The 25515-nt window shown below is 36.1% G+C and overlaps 1 protein-coding gene across 2 annotated transcripts in view; it reads left to right on the top strand.

Moving 5' to 3' along the window:
• The first annotated feature begins 4071 nt into the window (after positions 1-4071).
• The window catches only part of vps39 (VPS39 subunit of HOPS complex), a 95266-nt gene continuing 73822 nt past the window's right edge, over positions 4072-25515 (top strand). For both annotated transcript variants that reach the window (XM_061987627.2, XM_061987626.2), the window contains exons 1-2: positions 4072-4483; positions 18297-18362. In XM_061987627.2, coding sequence (XP_061843611.1) covers positions 4411-4483; positions 18297-18362 — 139 coding nt within the window. In that variant the 5' untranslated portion in view covers positions 4072-4410. The remainder of the gene's footprint in view (positions 4484-18296; positions 18363-25515) is intronic.

Raw genomic sequence — 25515 nt, 5'->3', positions numbered from 1 at the left:
ATATATATATATATGACATATTCCGCCCGATTGTAGCTGAGATTGGGGTCGCGGGGGGCGCTGGAGCCTAAGGGAATAAGCGGTAGTAAAATGGATGGATGGATGTATATATATATAGCGTTAATTGTCGCTTCTTTTTATTGTTGTTGAATTTTATAAACCTTTATTTATAAATTGCAACTGTTTTGAGAGTAGCGTATGAGTGTGTGTGGCCCTTTAACAGGTGAGGTGAGTGACGTCAGTGAGTGTGTGGGCGAGAGAAGAGAGGGAGCGGTTGCGTGAGTGCGGGCGGGGACTAGTTGTTGTGTGTTTTTTTTTGGCTGTGGGCAAGCAATCAATAAAGCAAGGTTTGCAACTAATCGCCGGACTCATCATTCACCCTAAAGTCGTGCGCTGTGGAGACCCACTGCCGGGTAAAGTGAAGGGTGTTGCCCCGAGCATACATCGACCCTGGAGAAATGTCTCCCCTGCGCTTTTCGACTAAGGTCTGAGAGCAGGAAGCAGGAAAGGTGCAACACAACATTTACAAACTGTTGAGAAATAATGATCAAAATAAGTCATACTTGCCAACCCTCCCGAATTTTCCGGGAGACTCCCGAAATTCAGCGCCTCTCCCGAAAACCTACCGGGACAAATATTCTCCCGAAAATCTCCCGATTTTCAGCCGTAGCTGGAAGCCACGCCCCCTCCAGCTCCATGCGGACCTGAGTGAGGACAGCCTTTTTTCATGACGGGAGGACAACAGGGTGACAAGAACTAAATCATCCAGACTAGAGATAAATTGTATTACTATGTTTATCTTACCTAAAAATAAATATATTTATTAATTTAAAAAAATACTAAATACATTTTTACTATATTTTGCTAAAACATCAAAATTAATTGTATTTTTATTTGTATTTTTTCCTGACTCCTTACTACATCCAGCCATAGAATGATACATTAAAATAAACATATTTGAAATAATTGCTTGTTTATCAACAACTTTAGCATTTTATTCATTACATTTTGAAACTCTCAGAAGCCAAGTTATGTTATATTCCTTAATATTTATTTATGCAAGTTTGAAGTATCAATTATCTAAACAGTTTTGTTTGCATATTTTCAGAATGTAGATATCTATATCTATATATATGTATGAAATACTTGACTTGCTGAATTCTAGCTGTCAATATACTCCTCCCCTTTTAACCACGCCCTCAACCACGCCCCGCCCCCGACCACGCCCCCCACCTCCCGAAATCGGAGGTCTCAAGGTTGGCAAGTATGAAATAAGTACAAAAACAGTACAAAACAACGCCAGGGTGTTGTAAATTCAAAGTAACTAAAATAGAATGCAATATACATATATATATATATATATATATATTTATATATATATATATATATATATATATATATATATATATGTATGTGTGGGGAAAAAAATCACAAGACTATTTCATCTCTTCAGGCCTGTTTCATGAGGGGGGTTCCCTCAATCATCAGGAGATTTTAATGGGAGCATTCACATACCATGGTTTATATAGGGCACAGAGTGGGTGGGTGCAGGCTGGCGTAGGGGCGTGGTGATTGGCTCATGTGTTACCTAGGAGGTGTTTCCGTCTGTGGCGGCATGCTGTTATAATTTCGCTGCGCTTGTTGAGGGATGACAGGTCTGGACGGTAAATAATAAACAGTTTCTCTTTCAAGCATAGGTTGCATCTTTTATTACCACTATTGTAAGGTGTGCTGGATGCAAGAATTTGCCATGTTATTGAATATTCAACATTATTGTCTTTGAGGTCCCAAATGTGTTTGCTGAGTTCTGTGGTATTTCGCAGGTTTTTGTTCCTGAAAGAAGCCTTGTGGTTGTTCCATCTGGTTTTGAATTCACCCTCGGTTAATCCTACATATGTGTCGGATGTGTTAATGTCCTTGCGTATTACCTTAGATTGGTAGACAACTGATGTTTGTAAGCATCCCCCGTTGAGGGGGCAATCAGGTTTCTTTCGACAGTTACATGCTTTGTTGGTTTTGGAGTCGTTCTGACTGGGGGTCGACGGCTCATTTGCAATTGTTTTGTTGTGGTTTGAGATGATTTGTTGTATATTGTTCATGCAGCTGTAGCTCAATTTGATGTTGTTCTTGTTGAATACTTTTCTTAGGTTGTTGTCTTTGGGAAAGTTTGTCAATCAGGTTGAGGAATTTGTGTCCAATGTTCGTTGAGACGTTTTTGCTGTATGGGGGGTTGTACCAGATGATGCCGTATATATATATATATATAGATATCTATATCTATATATATATATATATATATATATATATATATATATATATATATATATATATATATATATATATATATATATATATATATATATATATATATATTTGTATATATATATATATATATATATATATGGGCTTCACGGTGGCAGAGGGGTTAGTGCATCTGCCTCACAATACGAAGGTCCTGAGTAGTCTTGGGTTCAATTCCGGGCTCGGGATCTTTCTGTGTGGAGTTTGCATGTTCTCCCCGTGACTGCGTGGGTTCCCTCCGGGTACTCCGGCTTCCTCCCACCTCCAAAGACATGCACCTGGGGATAAGTTGATTGGCAACACTAAATTGGCCCTAGTGTGTGAATGTTGTCCGTCTATCTGTGTTGGCCCTGCGATGAGGTGGCAACTTGTCCAGGGTGTACCCCGCCTTCCGCCCGATTGTAGCTGAGATAGGCTCCAGCGCCCCCCGCGACCCCAAAGGGAATAAGCGGTAGAAAATGGATGGATTGATATATATATATATATATATATATATATATATATATATATATAAAACAAAGTGTAAAGACATAGGCTCACTCAATTTCAGTAAATAATTTAAATTTGGAACACAGCATCATAGTTTTCACATCTTTTTGATTGTTAGATGTAGAGAGTGTTTTCATGGAGAGCTCTAATTCTTTTTTAAAGGCACAAAAAACAGGTCGGGTATTGAGAAACTTCCATCCATCCATCCATCTTCTTCCGCTTATCCGAGGTCAGGTCGCGGGGGCAGCAGCCTAAGCAGGGAAGCCCAGACTTCCCTCTCCCCAGCCACTTCGTCCAGCTCCTCCCGGGGGATCCCGAGGCGTTCCCAGGCCAGCCGGGAGACATAGTCTTCCCAACGTGTCCTGGGTCTTCCCCGTGGCCTCCTACCGGTCGGACGTGCCCTAAACACCTCCCTAGGGAGGCGCTCGGGTGGCATCCTGACCAGATGCCCGAACCACCTCATCTGGCTCCTCTCCATGTGGAGGAGCAGCGGCTTTACTTTGAGCTCCCCCCGGATGACAGAGCTTCTCACCCTATCTCTAAGGGAGAGCCCCGCCACTCGGCGGAGGAAACTCATTTGGGCCGCTTGTACCCGTGATCTTGTCCTTTCGGTCATAACCCATAGCTCATGACCATAGGTGAGGATGGGAACGTAGATCGACCGGTAAATTGAGAGCTTTGCCTTCCGGCTCAGCTCCTTCTTCACCACAACGGATCGATACAGCGTCCGCATTACTGAAGAACGCCGCGCCGATCCGCCTGTCGATCTCACGATCCACTCTTCCCTCACTCGTGAACAAGACTCCGAGGTACTTGAATTCCTCCACTTGGGGCAAGATCTCCTCCCCAACCCGGAGATGGCACTCCACTTCCATTTATGAATATAAAACTTAGCCAATAGTATAATGAGTTTGCGAAGGCAAAATTCCTTTTCAATTTTTTTTTTCATACAGACAGTGTAAATCCAAATAGCGCATCTTTAAAACAAAGCAAACATGGCTCGCTAAATGTTTAGGTCGCTTCCGGCTCTGACGTCACTTTAACTCGGCTCGCAGTCGTGTTATTTGACCAAATAATATTATATTTACTTTAATTGTTTTTATGGACAGTTGAGTGAATTTTAAATGTACATTTGTTCTTCAATCAAAATAAATAAATAATAATAATAATAAAAAAATTAAAAAAAACGTTAATTGTCGCTTCTCGTGAGAAAGATGACGTAAGTCACGTGCTTGTCAAAGTGTCGTCGCGCGCAGCTCCGGTCAGCTGACCAGAGTCAGGAAGTAGCTCCAAGCTAACATGGCTCGCTGAAGTTTAGGTCGCTTCCGACTCTGACGTCGCTTTAACTCGGCTCGCAGTCGTCTTATTTCACCAAATAACTGCTCGGACTGCGTTTGTGAGTCGGCCCTGGTGAAACTGGGGTGAATGCGATGCTTCAAGACAGCATGGCGACGTCTTAGCTAGCGAGCTAGCACTCGCTTGTTTTGGCAGCGGCAGGTCGGCCATACCTCCCCGGGCAAGAGTCATACCTCCCCGGGCAAGAGTCATACCTCCCCGGGCAAGAGTCCACTCACGGCGGGCTCGTAAACAGAAAGATCGGTACCGCTCAAGGTGAAGAAGATGCATGACGCCTACGAGCCGGTGCCTATTTTGGAAAAACTTCCTCTCCAGATTGATTGTCTGGCGGCCTGGGGTGAGTAGGATCTCTACAAATACTAGATTTTCAAAATGGGGCCCCAGGGACCCCCATCAAGTCATGAAAATAGGGTCCCTGGTAAATTTTTGGGGTGACACTATTTTGACAACCAATGATAAATGTTTACATTATCCTCTTATATCTCACATTCTTTATTGTGTTTTGGAAAAAGGTTGTCATAAACGTTTAATTAATTAAAAAAATAATACAAAAGATTGTACGCCACGTTTTTTATTTGGACTTTCACTGATTACATGGCAACAGCTGTTTCTAAGGGACGGGGGTCGTAAACAGCCATCGCCTTTGGTTACAAAACAGTTCAAAAGAAAAGGTCGTAAACAGCCGTTTTGGGGTCCCTATTTCTTGTAAGCGTTTTGAAAACAAATGATAAATGTTTGCATTGTCCTCTTGTATCTCACATTCTGTATTGTGTTTTGGAAAAAGGTTGTCATAAACGTTTAATTAATTAAAAAAATAATACAAAAGATTGTACGCCACCTTTTTTATTTGGACTTTCCCTGATTACATGGCAACAGCTGTTTCTAAGGGACGGGGGTCGTAAACAGCCACCGCCTTTGATTACAAAACAGTTCAAAAGAAAAGGTCGTAAACGGCCGTTTTGGGGTCCCTATTTTTTGTAAGCGTTTTGAAAACAAATGATAAATGTTTGCATTATCCTCTTGTATCTCACATTCTTTATTGTGTTTTGGAAAAAGGTTGTCATAAACGTTTAATTAATTTAAAAAAATAATACAAAAGATTGTACGCCACCTTTTTTATTTGGACTTTCACTGATTACATGGCAACAGCTGTTTCTAAGGGACGGGGGTCGTAAACAGCCATCGCCTTTGATTACAAAACAATTCAAAAGAAAAGGTCGTAAACGGCCGTTTTTGGGGTCCCTATTTTTTGTAAGCGTTTTGAAAACAAATTATAAATGTTTGCATTATCCTCTTGTATCTCACATTCTTTATGGTGTTTTGGAAAAAGGTTGTCATAAACGTTTAATTAATTAAAAACATAATACAAAAGAAAAACACATTTCTGCATATGTAAATGTATTCAGTTATAAACATTCATTCACTTTCTTCTTTCCTTCATGGATCTAAACTTTACCCCCGCCGCTAGTTTTGTCTATATTTGTATTTAATACATTGTAGGTGTAAAGTGTTGGCGCTAGGAACTTTCAAAATGGGGCCCCAGGGACCCCCATCAAGTCATAAAAATGGGAACCAATGATAAATGTTTACATTATCCTCTTGTATCTCACATTCCTTTTTGTGTTTTGGAAAAAAGTTGTCATAAACGTTTAATTAATTTAAAAAAATAATACAAAAGATTGTACGCCACCTTTTTTATTTGGACTTTCCCTGCTTACATGGCAACAGCTGTTTCTAAGGGGCGGGGGTCGTAAACAGCCATTGCATTTGATTACAAAACAGTTCAAAAGAAAAGGTCGTAAACAGCTGTTTTGGGGTCCCTATTTTTTTTTTAAGCGTTTTGAAAACAAATGATAAATGTTTGCATTATCCTCTTGTATCTCACATTCTTTATTGTGTTTTGGAAAAAAGTTGTCATAAACGTTTAATTAATTTAAAAAAATAATACAAAAGTTTGTACGCCACCTTTTTTATTTGGACTTTCACTGATTACATGGCAACAGCTGTTTCTAAGGGATGGGGGGTCGTAAACAGCCATCGCCTTTGATTACAAAACAGTACAAAAGAAAAGGTCGTAAATGGCTGTTTTGGGGGTCCCTATTTTTTGTAAGCGTTTTGAAAACAGATGATAAATGTTTGCATTATCCTCTTGTATCTCACATTCTTTATTGTGTTTTGGAAAAAGGTTGTCATAAACGTTTAATTAATTAAAAAAATAATACAAAAGATTGTACGCCACCTTTTTAATTTGGACTTTCCCTGCTTACATGGCAACAGCTGTTTCTAAGGGAGGGGGGTCGTAAACAGCCATCGCCTTTGATTACAAAACAGTTCAATAGAAAAGGTCGTAAACGGCTGTTTTGGGGTCCCTATTTTTTGTAAGCGTTTTGAAAACAAATGATAAATGTTTGCATTATCCTCTTGTATCTCACATTCTTTATTGTGTTTTGGAAAAAGGTTGTCTTAAACGTTTAATTAATTAAAAAAATAATACAAAAGATTGTACGCCACCTTTTTTATTTGGACTTTCCCTGCTTACATGGCAACAGCTGTTTCTAAGGGACGGGGGTCGTAAACAGCCATCGCCTTTGATTACAAAACAGTTCAAAAGAAAAGGTCGTAAACGGCTGTTTTGGGGTCCCTATTTTTTGTAAGCGTTTTGAAAACAAATGATAAATGTTTGCATTATCCTCTTGTATCTCACATTCTTTATTGTGTTTTGGAAAAAAGTTGTCATAAACGTTTAATTAATTTAAAAAAATAATACAAAAGATTGTACGCCACCTTTTTTATTTGGACTTTCCCTGATTACATGGCAACAGCTGTTTCTAAGGGACGGGGGTCGTAAACAGCCATCGCCTTTGATTACAAAACAGTTCAAAAGAAAAGGTCGTAAACGGCTGTTTTGGGGTCCCTATTTTTTGTAAGCGTTTTGAAAACAAATGATAAATGTTTGCATTATCCTCTTGTATCTCACATTCTTTATTGTGTTTTGGAAAAAGGTTGTCATAAACGTTTAATTAATTAAAAAAAATCATAGAAAAGATTGTACGCCACCTTTTTTATTTGGACTTTCCCTGCTTACATGGCAACAGCTGTTTCTAAGGGACGGGGGTCGTAAAAAGCCATCGCCTTTGATTACAAAACAGTTCAAAAGAAAAGGTCGTAAACAGCTGTTTTGGGGTCCCTATTTTTTGTAAGCGTTTTGAAAACAAATGATAAATGTTTGCATTATCCTCTTGTATCTCACATTCTTTATTGTGTTTTGAAGAAAGGTTGTCATAAACGTTTAATTAATTAAACAAATAATACAAAAGAAAAAACAATTTCTGCATATGTTAATGTATTCAGTTATAAACATTCATTCACTTTCTTCTTTCCTTCATGGATCTAAACTTTACCCCCGCCGCTAGTTTTGTCTATATTTGTATTTAATACATTGTAGGTGTAAAGTGTTGGCGCTAGGAACTTTCAAAATGGGGTCCCAGGGACCCCCATCAAGTCGTAAAAATGGGATCCCGGGTAAACTTTTGGGGTCCCACTTTATTTTGTAATCGTTTTGTAAACAAATGATAAATGTATGTGTCAGGTTCAAACACTGATGACATCTATTAAACAAGACAAGAGGCAAAGAATTAAACATGGCGACAGCTGTTTCTAAGGGACGGGGGTCGTAAACAGCCATCGCCTTTGATTACAAAACAGTTCAAAAGAAAAGGTCGGAAACGGCCGTTTTGGGGTCCCTATTTTGTGTAAGCGTTTTGAAAACAAATGATAAATGTTTGCATTATCCTCTTGTATCTCACATTCTTTATTGTGTTTTGGAAAAAGGTTGTCTTAAACGTTTAATTAATTAAAAAAATAATACAAAAGATTGTACGCCACCTTTTTTATTTGGACTATCCCTGCTTACAGGGCAACAGCTGTTTCTAAGGGACGGGGGTCGTAAACAGCCATCGCCTTTGAATTCAAAACAGTTCAAAAGAAAAGGTCGTAAACAGCTGTTTTGGGGTCCCTATTTTTTGTAAGCGTTTTGAAAACAAATGGTAAATGTTTGCATTATCCTCTTGTATCTCACATTCTTTATTGTGTTTTGGAAAAAGGTTGTCATAAACGTTTAATTAATTAAAAAAATAATACAAAAGATTGTACGCCACCTTTTTTATTTGGACTTTCCCTGATTACATGGCAACAGCTGTTTCTAAGGGACGGGGGTCGTAAACAGCCATCGCCTTTGATTACAAAACAGTTCAAAAGAAAAGGTCGTAAACGGCTGTTTTTGGGGTCCCTATTTTTTGTAAACGTTTTGAAAACAAATGATAAATGTTTGCATTGTCGTCTTGTATCTCACATTCTTTATTGTGTTTTGGAAAAAGGTTGTCATAAACGTTTAATTAATTTAAAAAATAATACAAAAGATTGTACGCCACCTTTTTTATTTGGACTTTCACTGATTACATGGCAACAGCTGTTTCTAAGGGACGGGGGTCGTAAACAGCCATCGCCTTTGATTACAAAACAGTTCAAAAGAAAAGGTCGTAAACGGCCGTTTTGGGGTCCCTATTTTGTGTAAGCGTTTTGAAAACAAATGATAAATGTTTGCATTGTCCTCTTGTATCTCACATTCTTTATTGTGTTTTGGAAAAAGGTTGTCATAAACGTTTAATTAATTAAAAAAATAATACAAAAGATTGTACGCCACCTTTTTTATTTGGACTTTCCCTGCTTACATGGCAACAGCTGTTTCTAAGGGACGGGGGTCGTAAACAGCCATCGCCTTTGATTGCAAAACAGTTCAAAAGAAAAGGTCGTAAACGGCTGTTTTGGGGTCCCTATTTTTTGTAAGCGTTTTGAAAACAAATGATAAATGTTTGCATTATCCTCTTGTATCTCACATTCTTGTGTTTTGGAAAAAGGTTGTCTTAAGCGTTTAATTAATTAAAAACATAATACAAAAGAAAAACAAATTTCTGCATATGTAAATGTATTCAGTTATAAACATTCATTCACTTTTTTCTTTCCTTCATGGATCTAAACTTTACCCCCGCCACTAGTTTTGTCTATATTTGTATTTAATACATTGTAAGTGTAAAGTGTTGGCGCTAGGAACTTTCAAAATGGGGCCCCAGGGACCCCCATCAAGTCATAAAAATGGGGTCCCTGGTAAATTTTTGGAGTGACACTTTTTTGACAACCAATGATAAATGTTTACATTATCCTCTTATATCTCACATTCTCTATTGTGTTTTGGAAAAAGGTTGTCATAAACGTTTGAGTCATTCAAAAAAAATAATACAAAAGATTGTACGCCACCTTTTTTATTTGGACTTTCCCTGATTACATGGCAACAGCTGTTTCTAAGGGACGGGGGTCGTAAAAAGCCATCGCCTTTGATTACAAAACAGTTCAAAAGAAAAGGTCGTAAACAGCCGTTTTGGGGTCCCTATTTTTTGTAAGCGTTTTGAAAACAAATGATAAATGTTTGCATTATCCTCTTGTATCTCACATTCTTTATTGTGTTTTGGAAAAAGGTTTTCATAAACGTTTAATTAATTAAAAAAAATAATACAAAAGGTTGTACGCCACCTTTTTTATTTGGACTTTCCCTGCTTACATGGCAACAGCTGTTTCTAAGGGACGGGGGTCGTAAACAGCCATCGCCTTTGATTACAAAACAGTTCAAAAGAAAAGGTTGTAAACGGCTGTTTTGGGGGTCCCTATTTTTTGTAAGCGTTTTGAAAACAAATGATAAATGTTTGCATTATCCTCTTGTATCTCACATTTTTTATTGTGTTTTGGAAAAAGGTTGTCATAAACGTTTAATTAATTAAAGAAATAATACAAAAGATTGTACGCCACCTTTTTTATTTGGACTTTCCCTGCTTACATGGCAACAGCTGTTTCTAAGGGACGGGGGTCGTAAACAGCCATCGCCTTTGATTACAAAACAGTTCAAAACAAAAGGTCGTAAACGGCCGTTTTGGGGTCCCTATTTTTTGTAAGCGTTTTGAAAACAAATGATAAATGTTTGCATTATCCTCTTGTATCTCACATTCTTTATTGTGTTTTGGAAAAAGGTTGTCATAAACGTTTAAGTCATTCAAAAAAATAATACAAAAGATTGTACGCCACCTTTTTTATTTGGACTTTCCCTGCTTACATGGCAACAGCTGTTTCTAAGGGACGGGGGTCGTAAACAGCCATCGCCTTTGATTACAAAACAGTTCAAAAGAAAAGGTCGTAAACGGCTGTTTTGGGGTCCCTATTTTTTGTAAACGTTTTGAATACAAATGATAAATGTTTGCATTGTCCTCTTGTATCTCACATTCTTTATTGTGTTTTGGAAAAAGGTTGTCATAAACGTTTGAGTCATTCAAAAAAATAATACAAAAGATTGTACGCCACCTTTTTTATTTGGACTTTCCCTGATTACATGGCAACAGCTGTTTCTAAGGGACGGGGGTCGTAAACAGCCATCGCCTTTGATTACAAAACAGTTCAAAAGAAAAGGTCGTAAACAGCCGTTTTGGGGGTCCCTATTTTTTGTAAGCGTTTTGAAAACAAATGATAAATGTTTGCATTATCCTCTTGTATCTCACATTCTTTATTGTGTTTTGGAAAAAGGTTGTCTTAAACGTTTAATTAATTAAAAAAATAATACAAAAGATTGTTCGCCACCTTTTTTATTTGGACTTTCCCTGCTTACATGGCAACAGCTGTTTCTAAGGGACGGGGGTCGTAAACAGCCATCGCCTTTGATTACAAAACAGTTCAAAAGAAAAGGTCGTAAACGGCTGTTTTGGGGTCCCTATTTTTTGTAAGCGTTTTGAAAACAAATGATAAATGTTTGCATTATTCTCTTGTATCTCACATTCTTTATTGTGTTTTGGAAAAAGGTTGTCATAAACGTTTGAGTCATTCAAAAAAAATAATACAAAAGATTGTACGCCACCTTTTTTATTTGGACTTTCACTGATTACATGGCAACAGCTGTTTCTAAGGGACGGGGGTCGTAAACAGCCATCGCCTTTGATTACAAAACAGTTCAAAAGAAAAGGTCGTAAACAGCCGTTTTGGGGGTCCCTATTTTTTGTAAGCGTTTTGAAAACAAATGATAAATGTTTGCATTATCCTCTTGTATCTCACATTCTTTATTGTGTTTTGGAAAAAGGTTGTCTTAAACGTTTAATTAATTTAAAAAATAATACAAAAGATTGTACGCCACCTTTTTTATTTGGACTTTCCCTGCTTACATGGCAACAGCTGTTTCTAAGGGACGGGGGTCGTAAACAGCCATCGCCTTTGATTACAAAACAGTTCAAAAGAAAAGGTCGTAAACGGCTGTTTTGGGGTCCCTATTTTTTGGAAGCGTTTTGAAAACAAATGATAAATGTTTGCATTATCCTCTTGTATCTCACATTCTTTATTGTGTTTTGGAAAAAGGTTGTCATAAACGTTTAATTAATTAAAAAAATAATACAAAAGATTGTACGCCACCTTTTTTATTTGGACTTTCCCTGCTTACATGGCAACAGCTGTTTCTAAGGGACGGGGGTCGTAAACAGCCATCGCCTTTGATTACAAAACAGTTCAAAAGAAAAGGTCGTAAACGGCTGTTTTGGGGGTCCCTATTTTTTGTAAGCGTTTTGAAAACAAATGATAAATGTTTGCATTATCCTCTTGTATCTCACATTCTTGTGTTTTGGAAAAAGGTTGTCTTAAGCGTTTAATTAATTAAAAACATAATACAAAAGAAAAACAAATTTCTGCATATGTAAATGTATTCAGTTATAAACATTCATTCACTTTCTTCTTTCCTTCATGGATCTAAACTTTACCCCCGCCACTAGTTTTGTCTATATTTGTATTTAATACATTGTAGGTGTAAAGTGTTGGCGCTAGGAACTTTCAAAATGGGGCCCCAGGGACCCCCATCAAGTCATAAAAATGTGGTCCCTGGTAAATTTTTGGAGTGACACTTTTTTGACAACCAATGATAAATGTTTACATTATCCTCTTATATCTCACATTCTCTATTGTGTTTTGGAAAAAGGTTGTCATAAACGTTTGAGTCATTCAAAAAAAATAATACAAAAGATTGTACGCCACCTTTTTTATTTGGACTTTCCCTGATTACATGGCAACAGCTGTTTCTAAGGGACGGGGGTCGTAAAAAGCCATCGCCTTTGATTACAAAACAGTTCAAAAGAAAAGGTCGTAAACAGCCGTTTTGGGGTCCCTATTTTTTGTAAGCGTCTTGAAAACAAATGATAAATGTTTACATTATCCTCTTGTATCTCACATTCTTTATTGTGTTTTGGAAAAAGGTTGTCATAAACGTTTAATTAATTAAAAAAATAATACAAAAGATTGTACGCCACCTTTTTTATTTGGACTTTCCCTGCTTACATGGCAACAGCTGTTTCTAAGGGACGGGGGTCGTAAACAGCCATCGCCTTTGATTACAAAACAGTTCAAAAGAAAAGGTCGTAAACGGCTGTTTTGGGGGTCCCTATTTTTTGTAAGCGTTTTGAAAACAAATGATAAATGTTTGCATTATCCTCTTGTATCTCACATTCTTGTGTTTTGGAAAAAGGTTGTCTTAAGCGTTTAATTAATTAAAAACATAATACAAAAGAAAAACAAATTTCTGCATATGTAAATGTATTCAGTTATAAACATTCATTCACTTTCTTCTTTCCTTCATGGATCTAAACTTTACCCCCGCCACTAGTTTTGTCTATATTTGTATTTAATACATTGTAGGTGTAAAGTGTTGGCGCTAGGAACTTTCAAAATGGGGCCCCAGGGACCCCCATCAAGTCATAAAAATGTGGTCCCTGGTAAATTTTTGGAGTGACACTTTTTTGACAACAAATGATAAATGTTTGCATTGTCCTCTTATATCTCACATTCTCTATTGTGTTTTGGAAAAAGGTTGTCATAAACGTTTGAGTCATTCAAAAAAAATAATACAAAAGATTGTACGCCACCTTTTTTATTTGGACTTTCCCTGATTACATGGCAACAGCTGTTTCTAAGGGACGGGGGTCGTAAAAAGCCATCGCCTTTGATTACAAAACAGTTCAAAAGAAAAGGTCGTAAACAGCCGTTTTGGGGTCCCTATTTTTTGTAAGCGTTTTGAAAACAAATGATAAATGTTTGCATTATCCTCTTGTATCTCACATTCTTTATTGTGTTTTGGAAAAAGGTTGTCATAAACGTTTAATTAATTAAAAAAATAATACAAAAGGTTGTACGCCACCTTTTTTATTTGGACTTTCCCTGATTACAGGGCAACAGCTGTTTCTAAGGGACGGGGGTCGTAAACAGCCATCGCCTTTGATTACAAAACAGTTCAAAAGAAAAGGTCGTAAACGGCTGTTTTGGGGTCCCTATTTTTTGTAAGCGTTTTGAAAACAAATGATAAATGTTTGCATTATCCACTTGTATCTCACATTCTTTATTGTGTTTTGGAAAAAGGTTGTCTTAAACGTTTAATTAATTAAAAAAATAATACAAAAGATTGTACGCCACCTTTTTTATTTGGACTTTCCCTGCTTACATGGCAACAGCTGTTTCTAAGGGACGGGGGTCGTAAACAGCCATCGCCTTTGATTACAAAACAGTTCAAAACAAAAGGTCGTAAACGGCCGTTTTGGGGTCCCTATTTTTTGTAAGCGTTTTGAAAACAAATGATAAATGTTTGCATTATCCTCTTGTATCTCACATTCTTTATTGTGTTTTGGAAAAAGGTTGTCATAAACGTTTAAGTCATTCAAAAAAATAATACAAAAGATTGTACGCCACCTTTTTTATTTGGACTTTCCCTGCTTACATGGCAACAGCTGTTTCTAAGGGACGGGGGTCGTAAACAGCCATCGCCTTTGATTACAAAACAGTTCAAAAGAAAAGGTCGTAAACGGCTGTTTTGGGGTCCCTATTTTTTGTAAACGTTTTGAAAACAAATGATAAATGTTTGCATTGTCCTCTTGTATCTCACATTCTTTATTGTGTTTTGGAAAAAGGTTGTCATAAACGATTGAGTCATTCAAAAAAATAATACAAAAGATTGTACGCCACCTTTTTTATTTGGACTTTCCCTGATTACATGGCAACAGCTGTTTCTAAGGGACGGGGGTCGTAAACAGCCATCGCCTTTGATTACAAAACAGTTCAAAAGAAAAGGTCGTAAACAGCCGTTTTGGGGGTCCCTATTTTTTGTAAGCGTTTTGAAAACAAATGATAAATGTTTGCATTATCCTCTTGTATCTCACATTCTTTATTGTGTTTTGGAAAAAGGTTGTCTTAAACGTTTAATTAATTAAAAAAATAATACAAAAGATTGTACGCCACCTTTTTTATTTGGACTTTCCCTGCTTACATGGCAACAGCTGTTTCTAAGGGACGGGGGTCGTAAACAGCCATCGCCTTTGATTACAAAACAGTTCAAAAGAAAAGGTCGTAAACGGCTGTTTTGGGGTCCCTATTTTTTGTAAGCGTTTTGAAAACAAATGATAAATGTTTGCATTATCCTCTTGTATGTCACATTCTTTATTGTGTTTTGGAAAAAGGTTGTCATAAACGTTTAATTAATTAAAAAAATAATACAAAAGATTGTACGCCACCTTTTTTATTTGGACTTTCCCTGCTTACATGGCAACAGCTGTTTCTAAGGGACGGGGGTCGTAAACAGCCATCGCCTTTGATTACAAAACAGTTCAAAAGAAAAGGTCGTAAACGGCTGTTTTGGGGGTCCCTATTTTTTGTAAGCGTTTTGAAAACAAATGATAAATGTTTGCATTATCCTCTTGTATCTCACATTCTTGTGTTTTGGAAAAAGGTTGTCTTAAGCGTTTAATTAATTAAAAACATAATACAAAAGAAAAACAAATTTCTGCATATGTAAATGTATTCAGTTATAAACATTCATTCACTTTCTTCTTTCCTTCATGGATCTAAACTTTACCCCCGCCACTAGTTTTGTCTATATTTGTATTTAATACATTGTAGGTGTAAAGTGTTGGCGCTAGGAACTTTCAAAATGGGGCCCCAGGGACCCCCATCAAGTCATAAAAATGTGGTCCCTGGTAAATTTTTGGAGTGACACTTTTTTGACAACCAATGATAAATGTTTACATTATCCTCTTATATCTCACATTCTCTATTGTGTTTTGGAAAAAGGTTGTCATAAACGTTTGAGTCATTCAAAAAAAATAATACAAAAGATTGTACGCCACCTTTTTTATTTGGACTTTCCCTGATTACATGGCAACAGCTGTTTCTAAGGGACGGGGGTCGTAAAAAGCCATCGCCTTTGATTACAAAACAGTTCAAAAGAAAAGGTCGTAAACAGCCGTTTTGGGGTCCCTATTTTTTGTAAGCGTCTTGAAAACAAATGATAAATGTTTACATTATCCTCTTGTATCTCACATTCTTTATTGTGTTTTGGAAAAAGGTTGTCATAAACGTTTAATTAATTAAAAAAATAATACAAAAGATTGTACGCCACCTTTTTTATTTGGACTTTCCCTGCTTACATGGCAACAGCTGTTTCTAAGGGACGGGGGTCGTAAACAGCCATCGCCTTTGATTACAAAACAGTTCAAAAGAAAAGGTCGTAAACGGCTGTTTTGGGGGTCCCTATTTTTTGTAAGCGTTTTGAAAACAAATGATAAATGTTTGCATTATCCTCTTGTATCTCACATTCTTTATTGTGTTTTGGAAAAAGGTTGTCATAAACGTTTAATTAATTAAAAACATAATACAAAAGAAAAACACATTTCTGCATATGTAAATGTATTCAGTTATAAACATTCATTCACTTTCTTCTTTCCTTCATGGATCTAAACTTTACCCCCGCCGCAAGTTTTGTCTATATTTGTATTTAATACATTGTAGGTGTAAAGTGTTGGCGCTGGGAACTTTCAAAATGGGGTCCCAGGGACCCCCATCAAGTCGTAAAAATGGGGTCCCCGGTAAACTTTTGGGGTTCCACTTTATTTTGTAATCGTTTTGTAAACAAATGATAAATGTATGTGTCAGGTTCAAACACTGATGACATCTATTAAACAAGACAAAAAGCAAAGAATTAAACATGGCAACAGCTGTTTCTAAGGGACGGGGGTCGTAAAAAGCCATCTCCTTTGATTACAAAACAGTTCAAAAGAAAAGGTCGTAAACAGTCGTTTTGGGGTCGCTCTTTTTGTAAGCGTTTTTAAAACAAATGATGAATGTACGCATTATCCTCTTATATTTCAAAATGTATATTGTGTTTTGGAAAAAGGTTGTCGTTAACATTACTTAATTAATGAAAAAAATAATGCCAAAGAAAACACATTTTTTTTACATATGTAAATGTATTCAGTTATAAACATTCATTTACTTTCTTCTTTCCTTCATGGATCTAAACTTTACCGCTGCCGCTAGTTTTGTTTATATTTTTGTTTAATACATTGTAGGTGTACAGTGTTGGTGATTTTCAAAATGGGGTCTCCGGTAAATTTTTGGGGTCCCACTTTTTTGTAAGCGTTGTGTAAACAAATGATAAATGTATGTGTCAGGTTCAAACACTGATGACATCTATTAAACAATACAAGAAGCAAAGAATTAAACAGAGACAGAATTAAATTTGTCTCAATTGAGGAGAGACGCCTGGACACTGTACCCTTTTACAGTGTCTCAACACGCTCTGGCGAAAGATTGTACGCCACCTCTTTTATTTGGACTTTCCCTGATTACATGGCAACAGCTGTTTCTAAGGGACGGGGGTCGTAAACAGCCGTCGCCTTTGATTACAAAACAGTTTTTTGTAAGCGTTATAAAAAAACAAATGATAAATGTTTGCATTATCCTCTTATATCTCACATTCAATATTGTGTTTTGCAAAAAGGTTGTCATAAACGTTACTTAATTAGTTAAAAAAAAAAAAAATTTTAAACACTTTTTAAAAATTAATTAATTTATTTATTTATTTTAATTTGTAACTTTTGTGCCAATGCGTTTGTTGTTCGTATTTATCTTACGCTTGTGTTGTTGCCCAAAAAATAAATTGCAAGTGATATTGTTTGTATGACTATTGTTAAGTACTTTTTGGGAGGCATTGTTAATGTTCTAACTATATTAAAGTGTATTTTTCTACAAGATCTATCTTTTTTTTATGTAACAATAACATGTTCATTATTGTTTTATAGGTAAGGCATCACATGAAAAAAAATCTTGCAAAAAATAAAAAAAAAGTAGGCTATAATATTATGTGTCCTTACTAACTTTTTTAGTCATTAATAAAATTTTTCCAAATGCACAAGTTTTGTACAATGCCAAGTCTGTACATATAATCCTCATGATGTTAAGGCAAATATAAACAAAACAAAACACCGGCGGAAAGTGATAATCGATTAAAAAAAAAAACAATCAAACCGGAGTTCTGACCCGGAGAAGGCAGGGTCGGTAAAAAAAAAAAAAAAAAAAAAAAATCTGCCTCCCGGATGTCAGGTTCAAACACTGATGACATCTATTAAACAGACAAGAAGCAAGGAATTAAACAGAGACAGGATTCAATTTAGCTCATGAGGAGAGCGCGTCAACCTGTACCCTCATACAGTGTCACCTACGCTCTGACGAAAAAGTTCCACGCCTCCTCTTTTTATTTGGACTTTCCCTGATTACATAGCTTCAGCTGTTTTTAAGGGGAGAGGAGGTCGTAAACGGCTCTTGCACTCGGTCACAAACAGTTCAAAGAAAAGGTGCCTGGAGGGGGTGTCGGGTCCTGCTTCCTCTCCGCTTTGTAGATCTCCGGTCAGGGCGAGGTCTTCCGGTGGCTGTCAATAGGTCACAGAAATCGACACCTCCATGTCGCATCCCACCGCACACAGTGGAGTTTTACAAACCTTTTGCTTGATAAGATGAAAGACAGCTTTTTGTCTTCCCGCAGGGGACCTGAACTAAAATGGAACACACAGTTGTGTGATAACTTCTACACAATTATTCTGACGCGTCCTTCCGGAAATGTGCGTCCTTTTTTATTTCAATGCGTAAAAAGACACAATACAGTGATGAGTCTTACTAATAATGCATCAAGGAAGCTTAAGTACGCTTTTGGAGCACGTCTACGATGAAAAGTGCTTGAATGTGTGATCTTTCTTCCACAGAGGACTGGCTGCTCGTCGGAACCAAGCCCGGACATCTCCTTCTCTACAGGATTAAAAAAGATGCAGGTACCTGACACCAGTTCCTGTATGAAGATGATTCTTTTGTGTGCTTGTTAAAGGGGAACTGCACTTTTCCTTTCTTTGGAATTGTGCCTATCATTCACAATCATTATGAGAGACAAGAACACACGTCTTTTTTGTATAGGATTCTAAAGATAAAACAAACTATTTCAAGATGCAGCTAATAGGAGTCCCATCCCAGCAGACACAAGACATTGAAACAACGTTGATTAGGTACTGACGTTAAACAACACAAATACAACGTTGAAACAACATGCTTTTTGACAACGTTTAATCAATGTTGGGTTCTGATGTTGATTTGACCATTTGGTCATTTCGCAACCAATATTCTACAACATTGAAACAACATGCTTTTTGACAATGTTGGGTTGTGACGTTGATTTGACATTGAATTTTGGTCATTTCCCAACCAATATTCTACAACACAAATACAACGTTGAAATAACATGCTTTTTGACAACATTTAATCAATGTTGGGTTCTGATGTTGATTTAACATTGAAATTTGGTCATTTCCCAACCAATATTCTACAACATTGAAAAAACATGCTTTTTGACAATGTTGGGTTGTGACGGTGATTTGACATTGAAATTTGGTCATTTCCCAACCAATATTTTACAACACAAATACAACGTTGAAACAACATGCTTTTTGACAACGTTTAATCAATGTTGGGTTCTGACGTTGATCTGACCGTTGAAATTCGGTCATTTCCCAACCAATATTCTACAACATTGAAACAACATGCTTTTTCACAATATTGGGTTGTGATGTTGATTTGACATAAAAATTTGGTCATTTCCCAACCAATATTCTACAACACAAAAACAACGTTGAAACAACATGCTTTTTGACGACGTTTAATCAATGTTGGGTTCTGACGTTGATTTGACCGTTGAAATTTGGTCATTTCCCAACCAATATTCTACAACACAAATACAACGTTGAAACAACATGCTTTTTGACAACGTTTAATCAATGTTGGGTTCTGACGTTGATCTGACCGTTGAAATTCGGTCATTTCCCAACCAATATTCTACAACATTGAAACAACATGCTTTTTGACAATGTTGGGTTGTGATGTTGATTTGACATTGAAATTTGGTCATTTCCCAACCAATATTCTACAACATTGAAACAACGTGCTTTTTGACAATGTTGGGTTGTGACGTTGATTTGACATTGAATTTTGGTCATTTCCCAACCAATATTTTACAACACAAATACAACGTTGAAACAACATGCTTTTTGACAACATTTATTCAATGTTGTGTTCTGTCGTCGATTTGACATTGAAGTTTGGTCATATCCCAACCAATATTCTACAACACAAATACAACGTTGAAACAACATGCTTTTTGACAACGTTTAGTCAATGTTGGGTTCTGACGTTGATTTGACCATTGAAATTTGGTCATTTCCCAACCAATATTCTACAACATTGAAACAACATGCTTTTTGACAATGTCATGTTGTGACGTTGATTTGACATTGAATTTTGGTCATTTCCCAACCAATATTTTACAACACAAATACAACGTTGAAACAACATGCTTTTTGACATTATTTATTCAATGTTGTGTTCTGACGTCGATTTGACATTGAAGTTTGGTCATTTCCCAACACAAATACAACATTGAAACAACATGCTTTTTGACGACGTTTAATCAATGTTGGGTTCTGACGTTGATTTGACCATTGAAATTTGGTCCTTTCCCAACCAATATTCTACAACACAAATACAACGTTGAAACAACATGCTTTTTGACAACGTTTAATCAATGTTGGGTTCTGACGTTGATCTGACCGTTGAAATTTGGTCATTTCCCAACCAATATTCTACAACATTGAAACAACATGCTTTTTGACAATGTTGGGTTGTGATGTTGATTTGACATTGAAATTTGGTCATTTCCCAACCAATATTCTACAACATTGAAACAATGTGCTTTTTGACAATGTTGGGTTGTGACGTTGATTTGACATTGAATTTTGGTCATTTCCCAACCAATATTTTACAACACAAATACAACGTTGAAACAACATGCTTTTTGACAACATTTATTCAATGTTGTGTTCTGTCGTTGATTTGACATTGAAGTTTGGTCATATCCCAACCAATATTCTACAACACAAATACAACGTTGAAACAACATGCTTTTTGACAACGTTTAATCAATGTTGGGTTCTGACGTTGATTTGACCATTGAAATTTGGTCATTTCCCAACCAATATTCTACAACACAAATACAACGTTGAAACAACATGCTTTTTGACAACGCTTAATCAATGTTGGGTTGTGACGTTGATTTGACATTGAAATTTGGTCATTTCCCAACCAATATTCTACAACATTGAAACAACATGCTTTTTGACAATGTCAGGTTGTGACGTTGATTTAACATTGAATTTTGGTCATTTCCCAACCAATATTTTACAACACAAATACATCGTTGAAACAACAACCTTTTTGACAACGTTTAATCAATGTTGGGTTCTGACGTTGATTTGACCGTTGAAATTTGGTCATTTCCCAACCAATATTCTACAACATTGAAACAACATGCTTTTTGACAATGTCAGGTTGTGACGTTGATTTGACATTGAATTTTGGTCATTTGTCAACCAATATTTTACAACACAAATACAATGTTAAAACAACATGCTTTTTGACGACGTTTAATCGATGTTGGGTTCTGACGTTGATTTGACCGTTGAAATTTGGTCATTTCCCAACCAATATTCTACAACATTGAAACAACATGCTTTTTGACAATGTCGGGTTGTGACGTTGATTTGACATTGAAATTTGGTCATTTCCCAACCAATATTGTACAACACAAATACAACGTTGAAACAACATGCTTTTTGACAACGTTTAATCAATGTTGGGTTCTGATGTTGATTTGACCATTGAAATTTGGTCATTTCCCAACCAATATTCTACAACACAAATACAACGTTAAAACAACAACCTTTTTGACAACATTTAATCAGTGTTGGATTCTGACGTTGATTTGACCATTGAAATTTGGTCATTTCCCAACCAATATTCTACAACATTGAAACAACATGCTTTTTGACAATGTCAGGTTGTGACGTTGATTTGACATTGAAATTTGGTAATTTCCCAACCAATATTGTACAACACAAATACAACGTTGAAACAACATGCTTTTTGACAACGCTTAATCAATGTTGGGTTGTGACGTTGATTTGACATTGAAATTTGGTCATTTCCCAACCAATATTCTACAGCACAAATACAACGTTGAAACAACATGCTTTTTGACAACGTTTAATCAATGTTGGGTTCTGACATTGATTTGACCGTTGAAATTTGGTCATTTCCCAACCAATATTCTACAACATTGAAACAACATGCTTTTTGACAATGTCAGGTTGTGACGTTGATTTCACATTGAATTTTGGTCATTTCCCAACCAATATTTTACAACACAAATACAACGTTGAAACAACAACCTTTTTGACAACGTTTAATCAATGTTGGGTTCTGACGTTGATTTGACCATTGAAATTTGGTCATTTCCCAACCAATATTCTACAACATTGAAACAACATGCTTTTTGACAATGTCGGGTTGTGACGTTGATTTGACATTGAAATTTGGTCATTTCCCAACCAATATTCTACAACACAAATACAACGTTGAAACAACATGCTTTTTGACAACGCTTAATCAATGTTGGGTTCTGACGTTGATTTGACCATTGAAATTTGGTATTTTCCCAACCAATATTCTACAAAACAAATACAATGTTGTAACAACATGCTTTTTGACAACGCTTAATCAATGTTGGGTTTTGACGTTGATTTGACCGTTGAAATTCGGTCATTTTCCAACCAATATTCTACAACATTGAAACAACATGCTTTTTGACGACGTTTAATCAATGTTGGGTTGTGACGTTGATTTGACATTGAAATTTGGTCATTTCCTAACCAATATTATACAACACAAATACAACATTGAAACAACATGCTTTTTGACAATGTTGGGTTGTGACGTTGATTTGACATTGAATTTTGGTAATTTCCCAACCAATATTTTACAACACAAATACAACATTGAAACAACATGCTTTTTGACAACGTTTAATCAATGTTGGATTCTGACGTTGATTTGACCATTGAAATTTGGTCATTTCCCAACCAATATTCTACAACACAAAAACAACGTTGAAACAACATGCTTTTTGACGACGTTTAATCAATGTTGGGTTCTGACGTTGATTTGACCATTGAAATTTGGTAATTTCCCAACCAATATTCTACAACACAAATACAACGTTGAAACAACATGCTTTTTGACAACGCTTAATCAATGTTGGGTTGTGACGTTGATTTGACATTGAAATTTGGTCATTTCCCAACCAATATTCTACAACATTGAAACAACATGCTTTTTGACAATGTTGGGTTGTGACATTGATTTGACATTGAATTTTGGTCATTTCCCAACCAATATTTTACAACACAAATACAACGTTGAAACAACATGCTTTTTGACGACGTTTAATCAATGTTGGGTTCTGACGTTGATTTGACCATTGAATTTTGGTCATTTCCCAACCAATATTCTACAATATTGAAACAACATGCTTTTTGACAACGTTTAATCAGTGTTGGGTTCTGACTTTGATTTGACCATTGAAATTTGGTCATATCCCAACCAATATTCTACAACACAAATACAACGTTGAAACAACATGCTTTTTAACAACGTTTAATCAATGTTGGGTTCTGACGTTGATCTGACCGTTGAAATTCGGTCATTTCCCAACCATTATTCTACAACATTGAAACAACATGCTTTTTGACAATGTTGGGTTGTGACGTTGATTTGACATTGAATTTTGGTCATTTCCCAACCAATATTTTACAACACAAATACAACATTGAAACAACATGCTTTTTGACGACGTTTAATCAATGTTGGGTTCTGATGTTGATTTGATCATTGAAATTTGGTCATTTCCCAGCCAATATTCTACAACACAAATACAACGTTGAAACAACATGCTTTTTGACAACGTTTAATCAGTGTTGGGTTCTGACTTTGATTTGACCATTGAAATTTGGTCATATCCCAACCAATATTTTACAACACAAATACAACGTTGAAACAACATGCTTTTTGACAACGTTTAATCAATGTTGGGTTCTGACGTTGATTTGACCGTTGAAATTTGGTCATTTCCCAACCAATATTCTACAACATTGAAACAACATGCTTTTTGACAATGTCAGGTTGTGACGTTGATTTGACATTGAAATTTGGTCATTTCCCAACCAATATTTTACAACACAAATACAACGTTGAAACAACATGCTTTTTGACGTTTATTCAATGTTAGGTTGTGACGTTGATTTGACATTGAAATTTGGTCATTTCCCAACCAATATTCTACAACACAAAAACAACGTTGAAACAACATGCTTTTTGACAACGTTTAATCAATGTTGGGTTCTGACGTTGATTTGACCATTGAAATTCGATCATTTCCCAACCAATGTTCTACAACATTGAAACAACATGCTTTTTGACAATGTTGGGTTGTGACGTTGATTTGACATTGAATTTTGGTCATTTCCCAACCAATATTTTACAACACAAATACAACGTTGAAACAACATGCTTTTTGACATCATTTATTCTATGTTGTGTTCTGACGTCGATTTGTCATTGAAGTTTGGTCATTTCCCAACCAATATTTTACAACACAAATACAACATTGAAACAACATGCTTTTTGACGACGTTTAATCAATGTTGGGTTCTGACGTTGATTTGACCATTGAAATTTGGTAATTTCCCAACCAATATTCTACAACACAAATACAACGTTGAAACAACATGCTTTTTGACAACGCTTAATCAATGTTGGGTTGTGACGTTGATTTGATATTGAAATTTGGTCATTTCCCAACCAATATTCTACAACATTGAAACAACATGCTTTTTGACAATGTTAGGTTGTGACGTTGATTCGACATTGAGATTTGGTCATTTCCCAACCAATATTCTACAACACAAAAACAACGTTGAAACAACATGCTTTTTGACAACGTTTAATCAATGTTGGGTTCTGACGTTGATTTGACCATTGAAATTTGGTAATTTCCCAACCAATATTCTACAACACAAATACAACGTTGAAACAACATGCTTTTTGACAACGCTTAATCAATGTTGGGTTGTGACGTTGATTTGATATTGAAATTTGGTCATTTCCCAACCAATATTCTACAACGTTGAAACAACATGCTTTTTGACAACGCTTAATCAATGTTGGGTTGTGACGTTGATTTGATATTGAAATTTGGTCATTTCCCAACCAATATTCTACAACATTGAAACAACATGCTTTTTGACAATGTTAGGTTGTGACGTTGATTCGACATTGAAATTTGGTCATTTCCCAACCAATATTCTACAACACAAAAACAACGTTGAAACAACATGCTTTTTGACAACGTTTAATCAATGTTGGTTTCGACATTGATTTGACCGTTGAAATTCGGTCATTTCCCAACCAATATTCTACAACATTGAAACAACATGCTTTTTGACAATGTTGGGTTCTGACGTTGATTTGACCGTTGAAATTTGGTCATTTCCCAACCAATATCCTACAACACAAATACAACGTTAAAACAACAACCTTTTTGACAACATTAATCAGTGTTGGATTCTGACGTTGATTTGACCATTGAAATATGGTCATTTCCCAACCAATATTCTACAACATTGAAACAACATGCTTTTTGACAATGTTGGGTTGTGACATTGATTTGACATTGAAATTTGGTCATTTCCCAACCAATATTTTACAACACAAAACAATGTTAAAACAACATGCTTTTTGACTACGTTTAATCAATGTTGGGTTCTGACGTTGATTTGACCGTTGAACTTTGGTCATTTCCCAACCAATATTCTACAACATTGAAACAACATGCTTTTTGACAATGTTGGGTTGTGATGTTGATTTGACATTGAAATTTGGTCATTTCCCAACCAATATTTTACAACACAAATACAATGTTGAAACAACATGCTTTTTGACAATCTTTATTCAATGTTGTGTTCTGACGTCAATTTGACATTGAAATTT

This window comes from Nerophis lumbriciformis, linkage group LG26 (assembly GCF_033978685.3).
Source record: "Nerophis lumbriciformis linkage group LG26, RoL_Nlum_v2.1, whole genome shotgun sequence".
Classification (NCBI taxonomy): Eukaryota; Metazoa; Chordata; class Actinopteri; order Syngnathiformes; family Syngnathidae; genus Nerophis; species Nerophis lumbriciformis.
The sequence above is the reverse complement of the archived record's forward strand: the minus strand, read 5'-3'. Positions and strand labels throughout refer to the sequence as shown.